The following is a 24,094-nucleotide window of genomic DNA, read 5'->3' on the forward strand; positions in this document are numbered from 1 at the left end:
AGTCATGGCCTGTACGGGAGGCCACCGATCAATGTCTCTCTCATACTGATGCCTCTCTCTCTCACACACCAATACCTCTCTCTCTCTCTCTCTCTCTCTCTCTCTCTCTCTCTCTCTCTCTCTCTTTCTCTCTCTCTCTCTCTCCCCCTGCCTCTCTTTCTAAAAATCAATAAAAAAAATTTTTATCATAAAAGAAGTGACATGATTGGTCACTGATCAGGATGTGCATCTGTGCTCACATAGTGATCTGTGGACAGGAGAGGTAGAAGTGAAGTTTACACCTTAGGAAATTATTCATGATTAATATAGTGACACTACTGAAATTTGAATCATGCTTCTGAGGAGTGGCTGTTACCTAATGAGAAACAGTAACTGAAATTTGTGCATCTTGGAGCCATGCAAAGTGAGGACTGTCTTCACTTGCAGTGTCCCAGGATGCATGAGTCCCCATTTAGTGGTCTCAGCATTTGAAGAGAAAGGAAGATGTTATTTCTTTGGCTTTCTTCATGTAATTCTTCATGGACCTTTTCTGTTACTTCCAAAAAATTATGGTGAAGAATCAAAGAAACTTTGTATGATTGTCACTGTTAGGTCTGATCAAATAAATGAATCAATATCCCTTGGGAACTGACCTTTAGGCCACTTCACAAGGGACATTCCCTTTCGCATAGACCGCATTCCATTTCACTAAGACCTTAGCCTTCCCCTCCAGACCTTCCTAGGATCCAGGCCTGCTCAGAGAATGCTCTGCCAAGCAGAAGCCCACCTTGAGTTCTTTACAATCTCTTACTCCCCAACCCTGGGTGCTGGCACCATTTGGGGGCTCAGCCCATCTGGTTTTCCAGATGACCTAATATAGTCGTAACTCTTCACCCCTTTTGGCCTTGTGCATTCCTTCTTAGGCAACCCTAACAGTCACTTAACCCTTTGCAGTCGTTTGTCTACTCCTAGCCACCAAAGTTTTTTTACCGTTTCGGTCGTATGTCTGCTCTCAGCCACCACAGCAAGGAACCGTATGAATCTTAACTCTATTCATTCATGTATCAGTTCATAATTTCTCTGAAAGCTCTTAAGTGTCTAAGAGATCTTGTCACGAACCAAAACATTCCCCCGACAAATCGGAGATATCGAAACTCAATATAAACAAACGCAGTCGTTCCACACTCACCATGCGAAACGCCGTGGCGAGTCAGTCGCCTTTTGAGAGTGAAGAAATCGACAAGCTTCGGAGATACTTCGCAGAATTTCAAATAAAGCTTTACAAATTACGTTTAACTGTAATTAGGCATTCTCACTTGTTAAGATATTTCAAAATAATACTCCAAAATGGCAAAAAGAAAGTTACCGAAAGAAGTGTATTGCGAATCTGAAAGTAACGATGAAGAGTTTTATTTTGGCAGGAAGACCATCGGCCTCAGATAAAGATGAAAGGCTTAATGGGAAACTGCATATATTGCGGCACTGTGAAGGTGTGAAAAGTAAAGATTGCTCTTTATGTTCGAACAGAAAGATTAAGGGCGGAAGGCACCAAACTAATTATTTTTGCGATACATGTAGTCGAAAACCAGGACTGCATATTGGAGACTGCTTTCAAAGATACCACACAATGAAGAAATATAAAATATAATTTTTACATAAAAACATGTTATTGAAACACATTATTGTCTAAACATACATCTAATGTTCAAAAAAGAATTAATAAATCTTGTTTATCCTTCATAATCTTGCATGTTATGTATCACTGCTCTTCCAATGGAAATTAATTCTGACCAGTACGACACCCATGTCCAAATTTAATACGACCGCAAAGGGTTAAGTGAGTTTATTTTAAATTAAGTTACACTGTGGTAAGAGATAGATAAATCAGTGAACTTCAAAATAGAACTTGAACGAATAACACCTTATTTCCTTTTCAGAAAAAGTAAAAAACTTGTAAATAATTTTCCTTAGTTTTAATCATTTCACTTCACTATTTCATATCTTTGCGTCTCTTTAGTTGTCACTCGTCTTGTACCCAGAATAAAAGTTCAGCCAGATCAAATGTTAAATGTACCCCTATCCCATGATGAGTTTCTGCTGAGCTCCAGAGGCTTATTTAGGCCTGCGTGCACTCAGTGTGCTTGGATTAGGGCAGAAATTATAACACTGAACCTCTAACTTCTTAGAGTAACACCAAATTGTTGGCATTATCTCTTAAACTGTCTAATAATGGTTCATCATCCTGATTTCAGAAATTGTCATCAATGCATTCCGCACTATCCTTATAGAAGATAGATTAAATTATTTTTACTAACTTGGGAAGGTTATTACTTTTATAATCATAAAGTTATTTGAGATCTGAATGAATCAACTAAACATGAAGATATTTATTCAAGGTGGCAGCTGCTGTGTTCTACTCTGATTTTTATAATAAACACCTCAGGTCTAGTGACAGAAACAAGAACATAAATAGTTAATTAAATCACAGTTTGGTAAGTGGGGGAGGGTAGTCACAAGATGGTAGAGACTTTTGGAAAATACCAAACCTAGCTTTGAGGAAAACAAGGAAGGTCTGGCCGGGCTAGCTCTGAAAGACTGCAGGAATTACCTCAGCAAAGAAGGATAGATGGTTCTTACAAGAACCGCAGGTGCAGAGGCCTGGAGACAAGAGAAGGAGAATGATGAATTCCAGAAACCAGAAGAAGTTCCATGGGAAAGCTGAGGCTAGAGAGGTGACAAGTACGCCATGTTAAAGAACTCTGCCATGACAGGAACAGAGAGGCCAAGCGGTCTTAAAAAGGAGAGTTTTTCCTGTTCTGATCTGCATTTCAGAAAAACCATTTCTGGAGTTACTGTGAATAGAGGGAGTGGGGGCAGTGCAGAGAAGACCAGCTGGGATGCAGCGGGCTCACTGGAAGCCAGCAGCAGAGATGGGAGAGGATTCTAGAGGTATTAACCAGGTAGAATCAAAAGAGTGCTGTGACTACTTTTGGATATTGCAGGTGACTTGGAATTTTCTGGTCTGACAGCTTGGTGGTTGCATTAAATAAGAAATATATAATAAAGGAAGATCAAATTGAAAGGAAATATGGTAATTTAATTTAAAAACTATTGACTTTTGCCCTAGCCTCTTTGGCTCAGTGGATAGAGCGTCGGCCTGCGGACTGAAGGGTCCCAGGTTCGATTCCAGTCAAGGGCATGTACTGTGGTTGTGGGCACATCCCCAGTGAGGGTTGTGCAGGAGGCAGCTGATCGATGTTTCTCTCTCATTGATGTTTCTAACTCTCTGTCCCTCTCCCTTCCTCTCTGTAAAAAATCAATAAAATATATTTAAAAAAACAAACAAACTATTGACTTTTAAAGGAATGTAAGGCATAGAATGAGCTGGCCTCTGTGTGTTTTTCTTCTCTTTGCATGGCCTGAGACAGATAAATCCTATGAGGAACCAGCTGGGTGGGGAGGGAAGTGGCACTACATTCACTCAGCAAAGGGAAGCAATGTGTAGGGCCCTTTGGAGACAAAGGGCAGCCTCCTATTGGCAACTTTATTGTCCAGGACTAAGACTGTAAACAGCACCATTTATTTGTGTGTCTGAACAAAATGGCTAGGGAGCTGGTCAGGGCTTCTTGTACTATAAGTGACAGATGTCTTAAACTATTAGACTATGTTTTAGCTGGTTCATGTCCTGAAAAATAACAATAAAGGCATCAGAAGAGGTTGAAGGACTTCTGTGAATAACCCTGTGGCTGTGGCTGAAAGAAGTACCTGGATTGAAAGACTTGAACTTTACCATGTTCTTGCATATCCAAAACATATACCCAGGCCACCGACTGCTCACTCCTCATTATGGCCACAGATCAAAATGCCTAAAAGCCATACAAACCACTTTTTATTTTTTCCCAAATGTAAACAGGAAAATAATCAAAAGCATTTTTAGCTCACATGGAAGGATGTCTCGATATCTGTTTTTGTCTCTGTTGCATAGTTCATTCCCACAGTTGAACTCATAATGCATATTCTTATTGTCCAAAGCCTTTGGAGGTAAGAAATATAAGTCATGTATTTGCTATAACAAAAAACATCTGCCTTTGTCTACTGTTCATGATCCTTAACACTCTATATGACATGACCTGATATTAATGTGTTGTATGAATAATGGAAAAATCAAACCCCCTTTTAAAAGTACTATATGAAATAACTCAAACTTCAGATATCAATAAACAAGTGGCTTGATAAGGAAATGTTAAACCCTTAGAGATTCTTCTTTTGTTAGAACTTCAATAACTTTTAATTTTCCTTTAAAAAAAGGAAATATAGAATAATCACTTCTTAGGATCTACCCAAAATCTATCATTTCATAGACAAAAATAACAGCAACAAAAATATATAAGCATATAAACAAAAAATATAAATAGTCTCACAATTTACTACTTGCCCCACAAAGAAATTACAGCTGGGACACTAATTAGAGAATTCTTCCTATCAAAATAATTTATTTACCAAGTATAAATCTAACAAACGTTTATTGGACATTTAGAATATATTTGTACTGTTCTAAACTTTAGAATACAAAGATGAATCTGAATGTGAATATGGCTTCATCCTACATGAGTTACAGGAGAAGTTTAAGTGGCAGACATGTGAACATGTACAAAGACACCAGTATGACTGACAGCACCAGACATTACCTGAAGGTATGGGGTTGGTTGGTAAGACATACAACATGTACAAATACACCAGTATGAATGAGACCACTGGACTCTACCTGAAGGTATTCGATTGGAGGGCAGACATGCGAACAAGTACAAAGACACCAATTTGACTGATAGCACTAGACTTTATCTGAAGATATGGGGCTAGAGGGGTGCACACGTGAACATGTATATCAACACTGGAATAAATGACAGCACTAGATCATACCTGAAGGGTATGAAAGGAAAGCTCTATAAAGTAATGAGTACTTGAACTGAGCCTTCCAAAGTCATTAGAAGTTACTCACATGAAGGTCTGTGCGTGTGTATGTGTAAGAAAAGAACAGAGGTGACTGGCTATCATTCCAGGTAGGAGGACAAGAATAACAAAATTGAGGTATACATGTCCTCTCAAGGAAATAGTAGGTAGTACCCAACATGATCACAGAACACATGATGTAGCCCAATGGGAAACTGAAACTACCTGGAAGGCCTTGTTTCATTACAAAAGAAATCAAGATATAGCTAGTCGTTTTCTATTAGAATATTGGTGGATAAAACCTATACTTTTCAAAGCTTTTCAGTAACTCCTGGGTGGCCAACTTGGCACCACCAGTCCTTAAATAGGTGTTGGCAACTCCTGCCATGGGTAATGAGGCACAGTGAAGGTGTTAAGCAGTAGGATAATATAATCAGATTATCTTTTTAATCTTTTTTGCAAACCAATTTTAAAATTACCTAGAAAAAAATCTGTAGGAAGAACCAGAGCAATTTTGTAAAATAAGAGCAATGAGGAAAAAGGCTAGTCTTAATAGATGGTAAAAACACTATCTAGTCACGCTAATTAAAGGAGTGGACAACTCACGGATATAGACAAAATAGTGTGGTGATTGCAGGGCTTTAGGGGTGGAGCTGGAAGAGGGCATAGAGAGGATACATAGCGATGGAAAAAATAAAAATAAATAAATAAAAGAGTTGGATACCAGTATATGAATAGACAAATCACTGGAAAAAGTCCAAGAATAAATTAAAGTGCATGTGGGGCTTCAGTATACGCTAAAGGTGGCATTTTATATCACTGAAGAGAAGTTTCCACACAATCCTGAGACACCTGGATAGCTATATAATGCTGGGTGCCTACACAATACCTTCTAATTAATAAAATTCTAGCTGGATCAAAGATTTAGATTTGAAAAATCATCAAATTATTAGAAAATAATCATGAAATAATTATTATGATCCTAAAGTAAAAGGGGAATTCTTAAAAGACACAGAAATCCCTGAAGTCCAAAAAGAAAGGCTTGCCATATTTGACCACTAAAAATACCTGTCTTTTCTTAGTCAATGTGTATGTGCACACATGTGTGTAACATAACAACAAAGTGGAAAATTTACCAACTATCACACATACAAAAGGGATCAATTCTTCATTATTGGTAAGCTTATTAATGGATAAGTAAAGGAATAAACAGAACACTGGACAAAGAATTGGAACTAGCAGTTCACTAAAAATAAATATGAAAGGCTTAAAAAATACATAGAGCTATTCCTGTGGTCTCAAATAAATGTCAATTAGATCATCAGTAAGAAATCATTTGTCATTTAAGAAATGAGCAATGATCCAAAAATCTAGTAGCATTTAATACTGGTTGCTTGCTAGGAGTTTGTTCTAAGGAACACACACATGTATGTACAGGCATGTGAAGGGGTGGATGCTGTTCACAACAGCCAAGACGATACTGACCTAGCAGCTATCCACCCCAGGTGACTCTCCGAAGAAAAGGTCTTTATTCAGGTAAGTAACCACCATGCACACAAAAGAATGAGCTGGGGCTGTATGTGCTGACATTATATTTGGGAATCATATCTTCTATGGAAAAATTATTTTTAAAGGAAAAGAAGGGAAAACAGTAAGTAAAGTACAAGCTAACAATTTTTCTGGAAGTCTGTATGAGAAGCTTCACTAGTGGAAAGGGGACCCAAAAAGTGAGGGAAGAACAAGAGGGAGACTTTATCCATTTCATAACCTTATATGCTGTTTGACTTTTTACCCTGTACTCCTGTGACTTCAAAAATAAATTTAATATTTAAAGACAAAAACAATGTGCTCAATCTTTTTAAAAAAAGAAAGAAAAAGAAAAAGAAAAGAAAACCCCTGGCAGTGATGTGAGAAATAAATCACATATAGACCTTTGTTAAGACCAAAATATTTACCATGTACTCCTGAATGATTTCTTGTTCTTCTATCCTTTTCTGAAGTATTTGAAAATCATTCTTGATGTCTGATTGCTCGTGAAAACTGAATTTTAATGGCCGAATCAGAGCCAACTGAGCTAAGTCCCTTTCAGAAATAATCTGTATACCTAAGGAAGAGAGAAATTCATACTTGTAACTTACGTGTATGTATGTGAAAGGAGATTTTATTGTTGTTGTTTTCTATTAAGTAAATACACATCCACTTAAGGATTAATGGGAGTTTATATTTTCAGAGGTGAAGAGTCTATTTGAAAGAAAGTATCCTTGTTTTGAAAAAATCATGACTATATACCTTGAAATTACACCAAACCCACTGCTCTTGGAGAAAACTGTAAGTGCAATAAATATAACAGATGCAGCAGACCTAGAAGTGTTCTGATTTATAATGTGAACTGGGTGTCTGTACCGACAGTTATTCCAGGCAAGCATGTACAAGACCTGGGTGGGAGAAACAGAGACCTGTCCCCTCCCTGTGGCCAAGTGTTTGGAAGTCCCTGGAGTCTGAGATTAGAGGATGTGGAGTCCAACACACTTCTTATTAAAATGGATCGAGTGCACAGACATGTGTGTACACACACATACGCACACACATACAAGAATAATATATGGTATAATCAATAAAACTAAAAAATAGATATATTATAAATACACATAATTGACAGGTATTAAATAGTTATACACTTATAACAGAAGAGAATACTTTCTATTTAATAGTACATGTGGAATCTCTTTTTAAATGATAACCTTTTAGGTCATGTTGACAGTCTAGATTTCACATATCTGAAATTATACAGATCATTAACCAAAATGTAATAAATCTAGAAGTATTAAAAGAATATTTTTAAAATTTCAGAATTGTGAAGTAAAATGCTCAAGTGAAACCATTCTCAAAATCTATGCAAAGCCAAATATTATGAACTAAAATTAAGTTAATGCCAGAAAAAATATACAAGAAGCAATTAAGCAGAACAATGGGCATAAATATAAAAGGTGGAAGTTTCTAAAGTCTGCACAGCCTTGGGATCTCATCTTGTCTTGGAACACTCCTACACTTAAAAGCTTTCTGGAGAGGTAAGAGTGAGGGACTGTTGGTTGGGAGAGACATCCACAGAAATCCTAAAATTTTTCACAAATACTCCAGTCTTAGTGTGAGAGGTCTAGGAAGCCCAGAAAGGGAGATGGAATGCCCACAAGAGCAGAAGCCATTTGATCACCCTTGAGTATCTAAGAAAAATACTTAGAGCCTTGCTGGGGAGAAGCTGTGTGAAGGCAGAGGAGAAAGGACAGAAAAGATGGAATTACTTCAACTGACACAGCTGTTGACTCCCCGACACTGATTCCACCCTGGTAATTAATTAAAGCCATTTTTAATCATTCCACAATAATTCCTTTGCCAGTGAATAATCAGCAATAGGTAGGTGATTTGCACCAATGAGAAGCAAGGAGAAGTTTATTCAGGCCTTACAGGCAAGAGAATCAAGCCTCTGTCCCGCCTCCATTCCCTGCCCAGGCACACGCACATAAGCATAAGGCCTACTGTGGCCATAAAAGGAATGAGCGGAGTATAGCAAATACGATAAAAAAGACACATGAAGAACCTATGTTCTGGATGAGCTCACTGAGCAGCTCACAATGAACCTGGCATATTTTCTATCTTTGGCCTCCATTATAGGAGAAAACGTATTTGTTTATTGTTAATGTCATTTTGAATTTGGTTTCTTTTTATTGTAGCCGGTCCAAAAATTCCAACAAGGTGTATAAGTTCGGTTTCAGCTATAGATAATGGCAATCATTACAGAAAGATATGTTATCTACTAGTTGGTGCTGACAACCTCATTGGGTGGATTCAACGAGCAGGTGCTTCCCCCATTATGATTCAAAAATAACACAGCAGAATGGTCTGCCAAGAAAAGTGCCACCTTTGCCAGAATGAGGAATCTGAGGAAGCTGGACATCACAGCTCTAACCACTGGCTCCTGATGGCACTACCTGAGCAACCGTGGAGGAATTAGAAAGTCACACCACTGGGAATGCCTTGCCTGCTATGCTGTGCGCCAGCAGCATGGATGCTGCTCCACACATTTCAGTCTCAGCTAAGTGCATATGACTGGTCAAAGCCTCGCTACCAGGATGTCTGAGAAATGTCATTTTTAGTTTTTCTGCCTGAACCATACAGTGAGGTACACTAGGAGGAAGGTGTAGGCGATGTTGTGTAGACTGATCTACAATATATGCCACACAACAATCCAACCACATCCTTTCTTTAACCCTTTACACACTTGTCACTGTCCTCAAGCAAAATCCAACTCTCATCATATAGTTTATAAAGATAGATTTTAGTTTCAAGTTTTATGGAATGAGAGTCTAGAAGAATTCATTCATGCTCAATTATAAAAATCAAATAAATGTAGAGCTATACATGTTAGTGAACAAGATGAAAATAAAATATGAGATGTGAGGAAAAATGAGTAATGCAATATGGTATGCAAAACTTTTCAATTCACCCTGAATGGAACATAAGCTAAATGGTAGCTCTACCATCTTAGGAAGAAATAATAAGAATGTTAATTATCCTATATAATAAAAGCCTAGGTGGCATCACACCCTCGCACGACACCCTTGAGCAAGATGGCTGCCCTCACGTAGTCACAAGATAACCACCCTCATGTTGTCACAAGATGACTGCCACAAGATGGCCGGCAGGAGAGGGCAGTCGTGGGCGATCAGGCTAGCAGGTGAAAGCAGTTATGAGTGAACAAGCCAACAGGAGAGGACAGTTGGGGGTGATTGGGTTGGCAGGGGAGGGCAGTTGGGGAAAACCAGGCCTGCAGGGGAGGGCAGTTGTGAGTGATCAGGCTGGCAGGGAAGCAGTTAGGCAACAATCAGGCCAGCAGGGTAGTGGTTAGGGGGCAATCAGACAGGCAGGTAGGTGAGTGAATAGGAGCCAGCAGTCCCAGATTGTGAGAGGGATGTCCAACTGCCGGGACGTCCTGCAGGGATTGGGCCTAACTCGGCAGTCGGACATCCCCCGAGGGGTCCCAGATTGGAGAGGGTGCAGGCCGGGCTAAGGGACACCCCCCTCCCATGCACGAATTTCATGCACCGGGCCTCCAGTTTTAAATAACAGGACAAAATGAGATGAAACAAGAGAATGAGGTAAAAAATAAATTAGATGTCAAAAGCACATGATTATAGAACTAAGAATTAATCAAACACTGCAATAAATATGGTATATAGTTAAAATTAACTTCTTTATAGGACAAAGACAGGTGTACATAAATTAATAAAAATAAGAAAAGGGGAAAACCAAAAGATAATGCATGTAATGACCTCATCAGAAGCTCAGGAGAAAACCTGGAGATAAGGCAAAGAACTCAATAAATCCTCTCTCCGGTGCAAGCTTGTACAGTGGAGCAGCCACTTCTGCTGGAAAGGCATAAAGCCCTACCCAAGTACTTTCCCCCTATAGTCCCTAGGGATCCAAAGCATAAGACAATGGGAAAAAGGCAGCAAACCCTATTACCCTCAAAGCACAGGTTGACCCCCTACATTGGGGTTAGAGAAGGTAGGAAAGCATCTTGGACTCAGACAGTAACACCTCCCCCAAACCTGAAGAAAGGGCAGAATAACTGAGAAGGCAGCATGCCAGGAATGCCCTGATAAGGCTGAACAAGGACAACAGAGAATGCCAATCCCATCTCCAACCAAATGTGCATGCAACAGAATTACAATAAGAGCACTCTATTGCTAAGGAGTGGACCAGATCCTAGATAGGAACCTTCTCTTAGGTGCAGGTACAATGGGGAGACCTAAAGTAAAGGGTAGAACAGACATTAAGGTAAACCAGCGGGTCGCGATCTGTGGGTCGCGACCCCTTTGGTGGTTGAATGACCCTTTCACAGGGGTCGCCTAAGACCATCCTGCATATCAGATATTTACATTACGATTCATAACAGTAGCAACATTACAGTTCTGACGTAGCAACGAAAATAATTTTATGGTTGGGTCACAACATGAGAAACTGTATTTAAAGGGCCAGAAGGTTGAGAACCACTGAGGTAAACACTCTGGCATGCCATTTTCCACAAGGTAATGGCACCAGTAAAACTGGTGGTGTCACTGAGCCCAACAGAATGTGAATGTTGTAGTGCTTTTATCCATAATTGCCAAAACCTGAAATCAACCCAAATGTCCTTCAACTGGTGAATGGCTAATAAAACTGGTGTAGTCATGGAGTGGAATGGTATTCAGCAGAGAAAAAAAGTAAATTCTGATACTTAATATATATTTAAATATATATATATATATATATATATATATATATATATATATATATAAAGAAAACACTTGGAATATTCTTCAGTATTGTTATTTTATTATACGTACTTATATTTTCTTTATTCTCCACAATATGTGATTATGTGTAATCCAAAATTATTATTTTATTTACAAAGTACATACTATGCAACAAATTAACATTAGGTGGATGAGGAAGGTCATATTCAAGTCTATACAAATCTATAATTGCTAGTTTAAGAAAATAGCTCATTTTAATGTCATGTTTTATATATTAAAATATTTAAAGGAAGAATAGAAATTCGCCCTTATGAATGTGGAGTGTGCAGCAAGAAAATCCCCCAAAATATGTTTTCCCATTTTAAAAGGTCTGCCTAGCTCTCTCCTGCATTTGTGTTAGAAAAGCCTTTGTGCACGGCGCTGAAACCAGCCTGCTCAAGAACCTGCAACAGAACAGGGTGCAGTCATACCATGCCCAGTCGGGGGTACAGCGTGCGACGGCCCTGCAAGCTCATCATCGCTGATCCACTTGTCTCTGAGGTAGTCGTCATCGGCTGTCCACATACCATGTTCATTCTCACTAGAAAATAAATGCACATATTTGTTCATGGTATCAAAGAACTTATGCATTTAAGAATCTCTGATAATCTACAGTAGTTATTAATTGACATTCACCGACATTTCTGTTCCACCACCTAATTCCATTGTCAGCGCCTGGAGCTGGCCCACTTCCAAAGAGAATGCCAAAATCCCAATGTCTGATCACAAATTCCATCTCCTCCAACTTTTACCTGGCTTGCAAACCAGCTGCCTCGGATCTATCACCTCCCACCTGCTTTCCTCCTTTCCCTAGGCTGTGGGAGGACAGCACGAGGGCCACTCAGCTTTCTCATATCAACAGAGAGCCCTTTGGAAAACACTGGTATATCACTGGTTTTCTCTACCATTCCTCCACTGCAGCTAATCCTGAACTACCACCTGCATGTAGTTCTGATCTTAACCCTCTGCTGTAGTAAAAATGCAGCCACTTCTAGAAAATGCAGGCCAGAAAACCAGAACTCTTTCAACTTACTTTTAAAATGTGTACTTAGATGCATCAACATTCTTCATTACTCCTTCCTTTCTTCCTGTTCAAAAGTTATCCTTCCACATTCTCAAGTACAATGCCTTCTGTCTCATGAGACGTTTTTCTAAAATTTCACATATATGTGTGTGTGTGTGTGTGTGTGTGTGTGTGTGTGTGTGTGTGTTTTATATATATAAAATCTCTCCCTACCTACAAATTCTTTAATATTATAAGGATACTTGATTCACCCTCATTGTAAAGATAGAAAACCCTTCAAAGGTTCTATCTCAATCTAACTACTGCTCTATTTCTAACAGACTTTGCAAATATAAATCCACACTCATTTCCATTTGCTTCCCAACTTCTCACTGTGACTCAGTTTCTTCTCTTGTGCTACCTGCTTGGCTCCTGCTGTACTTACACTCACAACCCACTTAACAGAAGCCTCCTATTATTTGACTTCTGAGTCTAATCTTTAATGTCCAGAAAAAAATTCCCACTAAAATTTAATTATACCTGTCTACCAACTTCAGAATAAACAAAGGCTCCTTCCTGGACACATAACTTTAGCATGTTGGCAATGTGGTCCCTGTCTCCTCTTTTTTTAAAAAAATTAAGTTATTTATCTTTTTATTCTATATCATTGAAGGTATTGCATATGTCCGTTTTCCCCCATTGACTTCTTCCAGCCTGCCCACACCCCATAGCCCAGGTCTCCATCCCCCTATTGTCTATGTCCACTGGTTATGCATATATGCATACAAGTTCATTAGTTGATCTCTTCCCAACCACCCACCCTCCCCTCTGAGGCATTCCCTCTGAGGTTTGACAGTCTGTCAATGCTTCTATGTCTCTGGATCTATTTTTGTTCATCAGTTTACATTTTTCATTACTATATATCCTACACTAGAGGCCTGGTGCATGAAATTCATGCACCAATGGGGTCCCTCAGCCTGGCCTGCAGGATCAGGCCAAAACTGGCTAACATCCCCCCAGGGGTCCCAGATTGCGAGAGGGTGCAGACCAGGCCGAGGGATCCCATCGGTGCACAACTGGAGTCGGGGAGGGGCGCAGGAGGTTGGCCAGCCAGGGAGGGACCATGGGAGGGGTCCAGTGCACGTCTGTCCCATCATGCTCAGTCCCAATCGGCTGGATCCCAGCAGTGAGTTAACATACTGGTTGAAGCATCTGCCCCTTGGTGGTCAGTGCACAACATACTGACTTGTCAACTGATCAACTGTCTGCCCCTGGTTGTCATTGCACATCATAGCGAGCGGTTGAGCAGCCTTAACATATTACGCTTTGATTGGTTGAATAGAAGACCAGACGGACACTTAGCATATTAGGCATTTATTATAGGACTAGAGGCGTCAGCCCGGCCTGTGCCCTCTCACAGTCTGGGACCCCTCGGGAGATAACGACCTGCTGGCTTAGGCCTGCTCCCGGGTGGCAGAGGGCAGGCCTAATCCCTAGGTGCAGCCCCTGGACAGGCTCAGAGCAGGGCCGATTTGGGAATTGGGGCGCCGCCCCCTGTCATGCACAGAGCAGGGCGGATTAGGAGATTGCAATGCCACCCTCAGTCACGCTCAGGGTAAGGCCGATTGGGGGGTTGGGGCACCGCCCCCTGTCACACTCAAGGCAGGGTCGATGGGGAGGTTGTGGCGCCACCCCCATCACGTATAGAGCAGGGCTGATCAGGGGGTTGGGGAGCTCCCCCCTGTCACGCACAGAGCAGGGCAGATCAGGGGATTGGGGTGCTGCCCTCTATCACCCACAGAGCAGGGCCGATCAGGGGGTTGGAGCGCCGCCACTCTCACACTCAGGGCAGGGCTGATGGGGAGGTTATGGCTCTACCCTGTCACACACAGAGCAGGGCCCAATGGGGTGGGGGGGTTGGGGCGCCGCACCCTGTCACACACAGAGTCGCAGGGCGATCAGGAGGTTGGGGAGCTCCCCCCTTATCAGGCACAGAGCAGGGCCGATCAGGGGGTTGGGGCGCCTTCCCCTATCAGGAACAGAGCAGGGCGGATAGGGAGGTTGTGGCCCCGCCCCCTGTCACACACAGAGCCACAGGGCGATCAGGAGGTTTGGGCGCTGCCCCCTGTCATGCTGAACCTGGTGCTGGGAGACCTCGCGGCTCCGCTGATCCCGGTGCTGGGAGACATATTACCCTTTTACTATATAGAATAGAGGCCTGGTGCATGGGTGGGGGCTGGCTGGTTTGCCCTGAAGGGTGTCTTGGATCAGGGTGGGGGTCCCCACTGGGGTGCCTGGCCAGCCTGGATGAGGGGATGATGGCTGTTTGCAGCTGGTCACACACCCTTCAGGGTAGGGGTCCCCACTGGGGTGCCTGGCCAGTCTGGGTGAGGGGCTGAGGGCTGTTTTCAGGCTGACTGAAGCTCCCAACTGCTCCTTTTTTTCTTTTTCTTTTTTATTCTGAGTCAGCTTTAGCTCTGAGGCTCCAGCTCTTTGGCCTCTGCTCCTGAAAGCAGGTATCTGGTTTGTTTAGGTTCTACAATTGAAACTCTGTATCAACTCCAGGTCTGAGATCCCAGCTAGCTGAAAGCTGGTTTCTGGGGTTTTGTTTAGCTTCTATTTTTGTAACTATGTTTCAAACTGCCAGCTCAGAGGCCGGCAGCGCAGGCAGGGAACATTGGAGTCCTCCGTCACTGAAGCAAGCAAGCCTCATGTAAGTTTCAAGCTGCCTGGCTGCCGGCCACCATCTTGGCTGGCAGTTAATTTGCATACCTCGCTGATTAGCCAATGGGAAGGGTAGTGGTCATACGCCAATTACCATGTTTCTCTTTTATTAGATAGGATTAGTACCTACTGCTTAGGACATGCTACTAGAATATAGCTTTTTCATTTAATGTACTTCTGAAAGTTGAACATAAAAGATTTATACTGTACACATTATTATAGTATTATCCCAGTAACTATAGGTAATAGTACTTAGCAATCTCTATGGAAGTATGACTCAATAAAATGTTTCCTTATTTGGTATGGTTTTTCACATAACACCTAAATCTGAACATTTTATGAGCATAAGAGCTGCTACCAGTGTTTCTTTGTTTTTCTTGATGTAAATTTATTTTTCTCTTGATTCTTTAATTTTTTTCATACAAAGTACAAAAAATTCACCAAGCTGAGTCCCATTGTTTCTAGCATATTATTTTCTTTATAGAACCAGCCATAATTTCTAATAAAATGTCACTGTGCCCCAAGCTTTACGTTACCTCAAGTACAGTGGCCCCTCAGGAGCTCCAGACACATTTACAAAAGCTTGGGAACCGTGGAATTGCTGAGATGACAAAAATGAAATTCTGTAGGCATATCTTTTTCTTGTGTTAATACCATATTTATGAGATCGTAAATACATTCTATTTCTAGCCAAATCAGCTTGTACTTATTACAAAGAGCTATATCTTGAAATATACCAAACATTTGAGAGCCATGATTCATTATCTCCACTCAGAGGAGTTATAGCTATTAACAGGCATAAACAGAAAACTAAATAAGCTCATTAGTCATACCTTTCTGTAGATTCTTGAAAAAGATCCACGAAATCACTATGTTTGTAATCCGAAAAAGAGAATAGTACGTTATCTAAGTTAATTTGATTTGCAAAAACCTATAGGAATAAGAAAGAATACAAAATTATGGCTAAGATTTCAAAAACATGTAGTTTCAAAATATGACTTCTGTAGCTTCTTAAAATACAACAAGAAGTACAAATTGATTTTTATACGAACAGTCAGGAATGAAAAGTATAGCACAGGATATACAGTCAGTAATCTACACTAATAAAAGAGAAAGATACAAATTGACCATACCTCCGAATGCTTCCCATTGGCTAATCAGCAGGATATGCAAATTAACTGCCAACCAAGATGGCGGCCGGCACTGAAGTGAACAGGAGGCTTGCTTGCTCCAGTGACGGAGGAAGCCAACATTCCCGGCCTGCGGCAGCCCAGCTCTAAGCTCCGGATGCAACAATGTTGGAATTATAGAAGCTAAACAAAGTCCAGCTAGCTGCTTTCAGCCGTCAGTGGGCTCAGAGCTTAGAGTGCCAGTGATAGCAACAGAGTTTCAATTATAGAAGCTAAACAAAGCCCAGATAACCTGCTTTTAGCAGCCGAGGCCTCAAGCTGGAGCCGGCCTCAGAGCTAAAGCCAGCTCTCAGCTCGTGACAGCCATAGAAGGTAAATAAATCCCAAAATAAAAAAAAAAAAGAAAAAAAGGAGAGGTTGGGAGCTTCAGTCACCCGCCAGCCTGAAAACAGCCCTCAGCCCCTCATCCAGGCTGGCAAGGCACCCCAGTGGGGACCCCCACCCTAAAGGGGGTGCAGGCAGCCTAAAAACAGCCATCAGCCCCTCACTCAGACTGGCCAGACACCCCAGTGGGGACCCCCACCCTAAAGGGGGTGCGGGCAGCTCAAAAACAGCCCTCAGCCCCTCACCCAGACTGGCCAGGCACCCCAGTGGGGACCGCCCCCAGAAGCCTCAGCAGCCAGTCTTGCCTTGCAACCTGGGAACCGCCCATCAGCAGGTGGGCACTGCAAGGCAAGGCCCGCCCCCAGCAGCAGGTCTTGCCTTGAGGCCCGGGAACCGCCCATTAGCGGGTCCTGGCTGCAAGGCAAGGCCCACCCCCAGCAGCAGGTCTTGTCTTGGTGCCCAGGATCCACCCATCAGCGGGTCCAGGCAGCAAGGCAAGGCCCACCCCCAGAAGCCCCTGCAGTCAGTCTTGCCTTGGGGCCTGGGATCTGCTCATCAGCGGGTCCAGGCTGCAAGGCAAGGCCTTCCCCCAGAAGCCCCAGCTACTTGAAAAATAGAAGGATATCCTTTTGAACCAATCTGTTTAGATTCATGATTAGTAAAACAGTATGGAACTAATGAAATACAGTGATAGGAATTAGGAAGTGTGACACTGATGGTTCTGGGCATGTGAAGGGTGAGGGACAGAAGGGTACACACGGTCTTCCCTTCAGTTCTGCTGGAGAGATGAGCTCTGAGGGCCGGAGCTGCTCCATGCCCAGAGGAGGTGGGTGTGGTCAGTGGCTCTGTTTCAGAACTTCCTGCCAAGCAGAGACCTTACCCGACCCACAGGAACCTTTTTACTCCAGAAAACAGAAACAGCAAGTTCCCAATGTGCATGGGAAAACCAGTGTCCCCTCCTGTGCACAGTGTCCTGATGGAGTGATGGGGGAGGTGGGCGAGGGGAGCAGTGTAGAGTTGTTAGGCAGCTGGAGTTGGAGTGGAAAGGCCATGAAATGTCCACATTCCTGGCTGTGCCCACAGCCTGGGCAGCTCCTCCAGTCACTGGCTGAGGGATTAGGGCTGATTCTCTCAGGAAGGGAATATTCCATGGGTGAAAGATTTACAGGCTCAGGGTGGGCTGTGTGTTAGTTTGGGGCAAATCCCTCAGCATTCCTGCTGCCAAGCCCTCAAAGGAATGAGGCAGAGGCACCCCTCACCCTGAAGACCCCTTCGTGGACATTTTAGCACCTACGTGATTTTTAATCCCTTCAGGGAGACTTTCTATCCTGCAGTCCCATCCCACCCCACTGTTGCTGTTTGTCTGCCAGCTAGGTCAAGCATCAAGGGGAAAGGGGTTAATACTCACTAAAAGACTACTGATCCTATCGGGAAACCAACCTATTTATTGTACTGTTGTAAATATCATACCCTTTATATCCTGTATATTGGCTTCTTTTAAATAAATTGAAATGTCTTAGAAAAAAAGAAGAAAAAAAGGCAAGGCAGGGCGGGACCCAGAAGATCCAGAAGCTGCCTGATATGGTAGTTACTCTATCAGTAAGCACTCTTTACTTTTAGCAGTAAGCTGCTAAAAGTCAGTGGCATAAATGCAGCAATTAAAGGACAGATTATGAGGGTGAATCAAAAACAAAACCCACTTTAAATATAAAGACACATATAGATTAAAAGTAAATGAATTAAGCTGCAGCCTGTTTTGCTCAGTGGATAGAGCATTAGCCCGTGGACTGAAGGGTCCCAGGTTCAATTCCAGTCAAGGGCATGTACCTCAGTTGCTGGCTTGATCCCCAGTCCCTATCAAAGCATGTGCAGGAGGCAACCAATCAATGTGTCTCTCCCTTTCCCTTCACTCTCTCTAAAATTCAATGGAAAAATATCCTTGGGTGAAGATTAACAAAAACAAAGTAAATGGATTAAGTAACATTAAAGAGATTATAAGAAAAATATATTCCAAATTCTGTTAGTTGTATAATGGTTATGTTTAAATTATTAACACCTAAGAAATTGGGTGAAGGGTACATATAATATGCTGTAATATTTTATAGTTTTTTTAGATGTATGAGATTATTTCAAATTAAAATATTAAAAATTTAAAAATAAAATATTAATTGAAATGTATCTGCATTACATGAAAAATCTCCTAATTGCTTCTAGCATAATTTAATAAATTGCGCTAAAATTTACAAGGGTTCAATTAAAAAATATCTTAATTCTAAATGATATAATAGAAAATATATAATAGTGCAGTTATAAGCACTTATCTTAAAATACAAATTTAAAGAAGTGAATTTAAAGAAGGGATTAGCCAAAGAAAATATATGCACAACCCATATGGTGTTGGCCAGAGAGAAGTGGGGGGCAAGAGCTGGGTAGAGGGGGAAAAAGGGGGGAAATAGGGACATCCTATATCCTATATAATAAAAGGGAAACATGGTAATTAGCCGTAACTTCGCTACCCTTCCCATTGGCTAATCAGGGCAATATGCAAATTAACTGCCAACCAAGATGGCGGCTGGCAGCCAGGCACTGAAGTGAACAGGAGGCTTGCTTGCTCCAGTGACGGAGGAAGCCAAGGTTCCCCGCCTGCTGCTGCCGGCCTCTGAGCTGCAACTCTAAGAAACATTGTTGCAAATATAGAAGATAAACATTCCCCAGAAACCTGCTTTCAGCCAGCAGGGCTTCAGCCAGCAGGATCGCAACAGTGTTACAATTATAGAACCCAAACAAACCCAGATCCCTGCTTTCAGCAGCCGAGGTCTCAGAGCTGCAGCTGGGCCTCAGAGCTAAAACCGGCTCTCAGCTCCAGTGACGGCCATAGAAGGTAAATAAATTCTAGAATAAAAAAGGAAAAAGAAAAAAAGGAGTGGTTGGGAGCCTCAGTTGCCCGCCAGCCTGAAAACAGCCATCATCCCCTCACCCAGACTGGCCAGGCACCCCAGTGGGGACCCCCACCCTGAAGCAACAAGATGGCGGCTAATTTGCATACTGAAGGCAGGCGGCAGTGGGAAAAGCTGTCCACGGTCCAGGACCCAGATCTGTGACCCTGCTGGGCGGGGGGCAGTGCTTGAGGCTGTCCACGGTGTGGGACCCTGATCCGTGACCCTGCTGGGTGGGGGGCAGTACTTGAGGCTGTCCGCGGTCTGGGACCCAGATCCATGACCTGGCGGGCGGGGGGCAGCGCTTGAGGCTGTCCACGGGACCAAGACACGGATCTGTGACCCTGCTGGGTGAGGGGCAGCTCTTGAGACTATCTGTGGTCCCGGGACCCGGATCCATGACCCTGCCGGGTGGGGGGCAGTGCTTGAGGCTGTCCATGGAACCAAGACACGGATCTGTGACCCTGCCGGGTGGGGGGCAGCGCTTGAGACTGTCCGCGGTCCCGGGACCAGATCCGTGACCCTTCCTGGAGGGGCAACGGCTCACACAGGGGCAGATCGGCCGGGGTTGGGCAGGGCAGGACGCCTGGTTTCCGCCCAGCCCCAGTCACTCTGGGCAGGTGCTCAGTGCAGAGAGCCTCTGGACAGGGGAGGCAGGCTGGCGGAGGGCGGCCTGTACTCCCCACATGGTGGTGGTGACAGCTGTGAGTGCACCAAGCGGAGCCTGCAGGCTGAGCTGAAGTAGCACCTGCAGGCCCTCAGCACCCAGGAGTGGCTGTGCAAGATCCGCCTCCTGGCCCAGAAGGTGCAGGATCACAGGGACAGCCACCATGGCGGGCCAGACTGATGTCCTCCTGGCCACACCACGGGAGTTTGTGGATCTGCAAAGCCAGAGGCCTCCGGTGTGCACATCCCCCCTGGCATGCGAACATCCCCCAGCACACTGTCACCCTCCCGCGCCTGCAACAGTTGCAAACCAAGACGTGCACAAGTTCCCCCCGCCTCTCCACCGCACTTCCATCAACCCAGCATGCCTAACACCCCCACAGGATATGCACACATTCCCTCTGATGCGCTCACATCCTTTGGAGAGTGTCTGGGTGTTCTGGGTGCTGAGGGTGGGCACCTGTGAGATGACAGTGAGAGGGCGGAGTGGTGATGCCCTGTTCCCACGGAGGCCAGTGCAGCTATGAGATCACCTCTGGGGGGTTAATGCAGGTGCTGACGCAGGAGCAGGTGCAGACAGACACACCTGGTGGGCGCAGGTGGCCCTCGCTGAGGTGCCTTCGGTCAGTGTTCAAGATCAAGAACCCAGAGGCGGAGAGGAGTTCCGTCCTCTCAGTGAAACAGTGGGATAGTCGGGGCAACTGTAGAGAAGGAATGTGCACTTTGGGTGCCAGCACCCATGAGCGAAGGCTGCCCTGACTGAGCCTTGCTTGCTTGGGGCGTAGCACACTCCTGCCGGGCAGCGGGTGACAAGCCGTCCTTTTCTGAATTAATGCAAGAAAACATTGATTCTCCTGCTGCCCACGAAGGTGGAAAGTGAAGTGGGGAGACGTGGGGAGTGAGCGAGGTTCCCTGTCTGGGGGTTCCAAATCTGCTGTTGGTTTCTTTCACCACTGACTAGAGATATACAGGGTGTCCCTCCAAAATGTATACACACTTTGAATACCTACTAATTCCAATGGTTTTAAGCATAAGAAAGAAACAACAATGGAGCTGTTATCTGTTAAAAGTGTGGGCACAAACAGGTAGTTGGACATTCCCTGAGGGGTCTCAGATTGGAGAGGGTGAAGGCCAGACTGAGGGGCCCCTTCCCCCACCGCCCACCCCAGTGCACGAATTTTGTGCACCGGGCTACTACTACTACTAATAATAAAAGGCTAATATGCACATTGACTGAACAGCAGAATGACCGGTTGCTATGATGCGCACTGCCACCAGGGGGCAGGTGCTCAATGCAGGAGCTGCCTCCTGGTGGTCAGTGCACTTCCATATGGGGAGTGCCACTCAGCCAGAAGCTGGCTCATGGCTGGCCAGCGCAGTGGTGGTGCCAGGAGCCTCTCCCACCTCCGTGGCAGCACTAAGAATGTCCAACTAACGGTTAAGACCTGATCCCTTGGGGGCCTAAGCCTTTAGTCGGATATCCCCAAGGGCTCCCTGGCTACTAGAAGGATGTCTGACTGCAAGCTTAGGCCTGATCCCCTAGGAAGTGGGCCTGAGTTGACAGGTGGACATCCCCCAAGGGGTCCTGGACTGTGAATGGGCGCAGGCTGGGCTGAGGGACAACCCCCGAGTGCACAAATTTTTGTGCACTGGGCCTCTAGTATAGTAATAACTATGCATGGTGTCAGATGGTGACACCATGGTGATCACTTTGTGAGGTATATAAATGTCTAATCACTATGTTGTACACCTGAAAACTATTTTAATATTGTATGTCAATTATAATTTAAATTTTTTTAATAGTTTTAAAAATAAGATCTTAAATAACAGAATCAAACCATAATCACATGATTTTTACTCCTAGAAAATCACTTGAAATGTGTCTCTCCCTAGTAAATATTTTCCAATCTGTCAAGACAGACTATAGAGTACTATGCATATACAAGTGATTTTTATTGAATCACCCAAGTTATTTTCCAAAGTAAGTAAAAAATAAGTTCATATTTCTTTTCTTTCTTTTTAAATAGCATTTTTTCATTGATTTTTTAGAAAGAGAGACAGAGGGGGAGAGAGAGAAACAAGGAGAGAGAAACATCAATTGGCTGCCTCCTGAACAACACTGCCCACAACCTGGGCAAGTGCCCTGATGAAGAATTAAACCAGCAACCTCTGGGTGCACGGGCTAATGCTCAACCAACTGAGCCACACTAGCCAGGGTTAAGCTTCATTTTTCTTTAAAAAAAAAATAAAAAAAAGATTATGACTTCAGCCCAGAAATTCTTACAATGAGTGTTGAGTTTATTGTAAATATAAAATTCCCAACAATGTATTTATCTTTATTTTAGAACTTGCGTAATCTAATACAGTAATTCTAAGCATGTCTCTGCCATGAGAGTTAGTACTGCCTGATGGCCCTTAGGCCACTTGTAGCATTCGCAGTCTCCGGTACAGTACCTAGCCCACCAGTAAACAGAACTGAATATAATGGAAGGGGAAACGTCATTAAAATTAAGATTCAGTAATCAATATTTTGGCTCTCAATTCTGTTTCAATTAATCTATTCATTTGACGATTCTTTTCTGGGGGCCTATGATGTGAATACACTGTTCTAAATGCTCCTGATGAAACACTGAACAACAGAGGCTTGTGTCCTGCCCCGTGGAGCTACGTATTCCCATGGGGAGAGAGGAAATACACCAGCAAGCATGTAAAATTACAGCTGGTGATAAGTGTTAATGCAGTGACAGAGTATGGTGATACACAATAGCCATGTACCTAAAAAATACTAGGAAGGGCAACGCAAAGAAGCATCCTGAGCAGAAGGAGCAGGCCCAGCTTCCCGGGCAGCCTTCCCTGGTACGGACGCTGCCTAATTTCCCACCCTCACCTCATGTCTCTCTATTTCTCAAGCAGCATATCCAGCCACAGCCTGTGTTCTGTCTTTTCATCTTTTTGAAGTGTTATTTGGTGACTTTTATTTTTGTAAAACATATTAATCTTTTCCCCTCTTGCAGGTGTATGTGTTTTGATTGATTCCATAAAACTTCCTAGTCCTGGAATACCTCTTGTGGGCATATATACAACCATCATTCCAGAACATGAACCCAACAAAAGAGATTTTAAAACTAAGCACATTAATGGAAAGATATAAACAACTACCCAGCATTCCTACCATATACACACTTTTCCTTTCTTACTTAATACTGTCTTACCTAATCTTGGTCTTATGTTTTTCCAAGTTTTTAAATCAGCCAATCAAATCACATGCACACAAACAAACACACAACACAAGCTTTGAAATTATGAAATTATTGTTTAAATTGAGGATACCTGTTATCTTTATTGTATTAAGTCTTATTATCCATTATATGATATAGCTATTATAATATTTTATGACATTCTCAACAGCAATTCTCAACTTCCCTTATATTTACTCCTATGTACTTACTAGCTGGTGCCATTGTAAATGTAATGATATAGATTATACCATTATATTTGCTAACCACTGCATAATGAATGAGCAAACAAGTTTTCTTATAATTTTGTATTTATTCCAGTCTAAACATTTTATAAATCCTTTGTAATTTCTTCTTTGACCCATGAGTTTAGAAGTATGTCTTTTTAAATTTTAAATGTACATTTTACCCTTTTGTGGTTGACTTCTTACTGAGTTTCTTTATGTCAGAGACCACAGTCAGTACTATAAGATTATTTGACATTTGCTGAGAGATATTTTGATTTGATATCTGATAAATTTTGTATGCTTAAAAAGAATGTGTGTTCTTTAATTTTAAAAACTAGTTCTATTTATGTTTATTATACCTAGCTTGCTAATTGTTTTTTGGTAATTTCTACACTCTTAACTAATTGTCTAATCTACTGATAGGATATATTTTTAAATGGTCTACTATCCTAGTAAAGTTATTAATTATTTCTCCTTGTAGTTCTGTTAAATATTAATTTATATATCCTGAAGCTGTAATTAGGTGT

The 24,094-nt window shown here is 42.7% G+C and overlaps 1 protein-coding gene across 3 annotated transcripts in view; it reads right to left on the minus strand.

The window, feature by feature from the left end:
* The window catches only part of PTPN20 (protein tyrosine phosphatase non-receptor type 20), a 183,727-nt gene that overhangs the window by 54,765 nt on the left and 104,868 nt on the right, over positions 1-24,094 (minus strand). For 2 of the 3 annotated variants that reach the window (XM_036356047.1, XM_036356048.1), the window contains one exon: positions 11,693-11,802. In XM_036356047.1, coding sequence (XP_036211940.1) covers positions 11,693-11,802 — 110 coding nt within the window. Of the gene's footprint in view, positions 1-3,921; positions 4,013-6,884; positions 7,034-11,692; positions 11,803-15,821; positions 15,920-24,094 lie in introns of all 3 variants that reach the window. The other variant, XM_036356049.1, reaches the window with a different exon arrangement.

This window comes from Myotis myotis, unplaced genomic scaffold, assembly GCF_014108235.1.
Source record: "Myotis myotis isolate mMyoMyo1 unplaced genomic scaffold, mMyoMyo1.p scaffold_m19_p_24, whole genome shotgun sequence".
NCBI classification, from domain to species: domain Eukaryota; kingdom Metazoa; phylum Chordata; class Mammalia; order Chiroptera; family Vespertilionidae; genus Myotis; species Myotis myotis.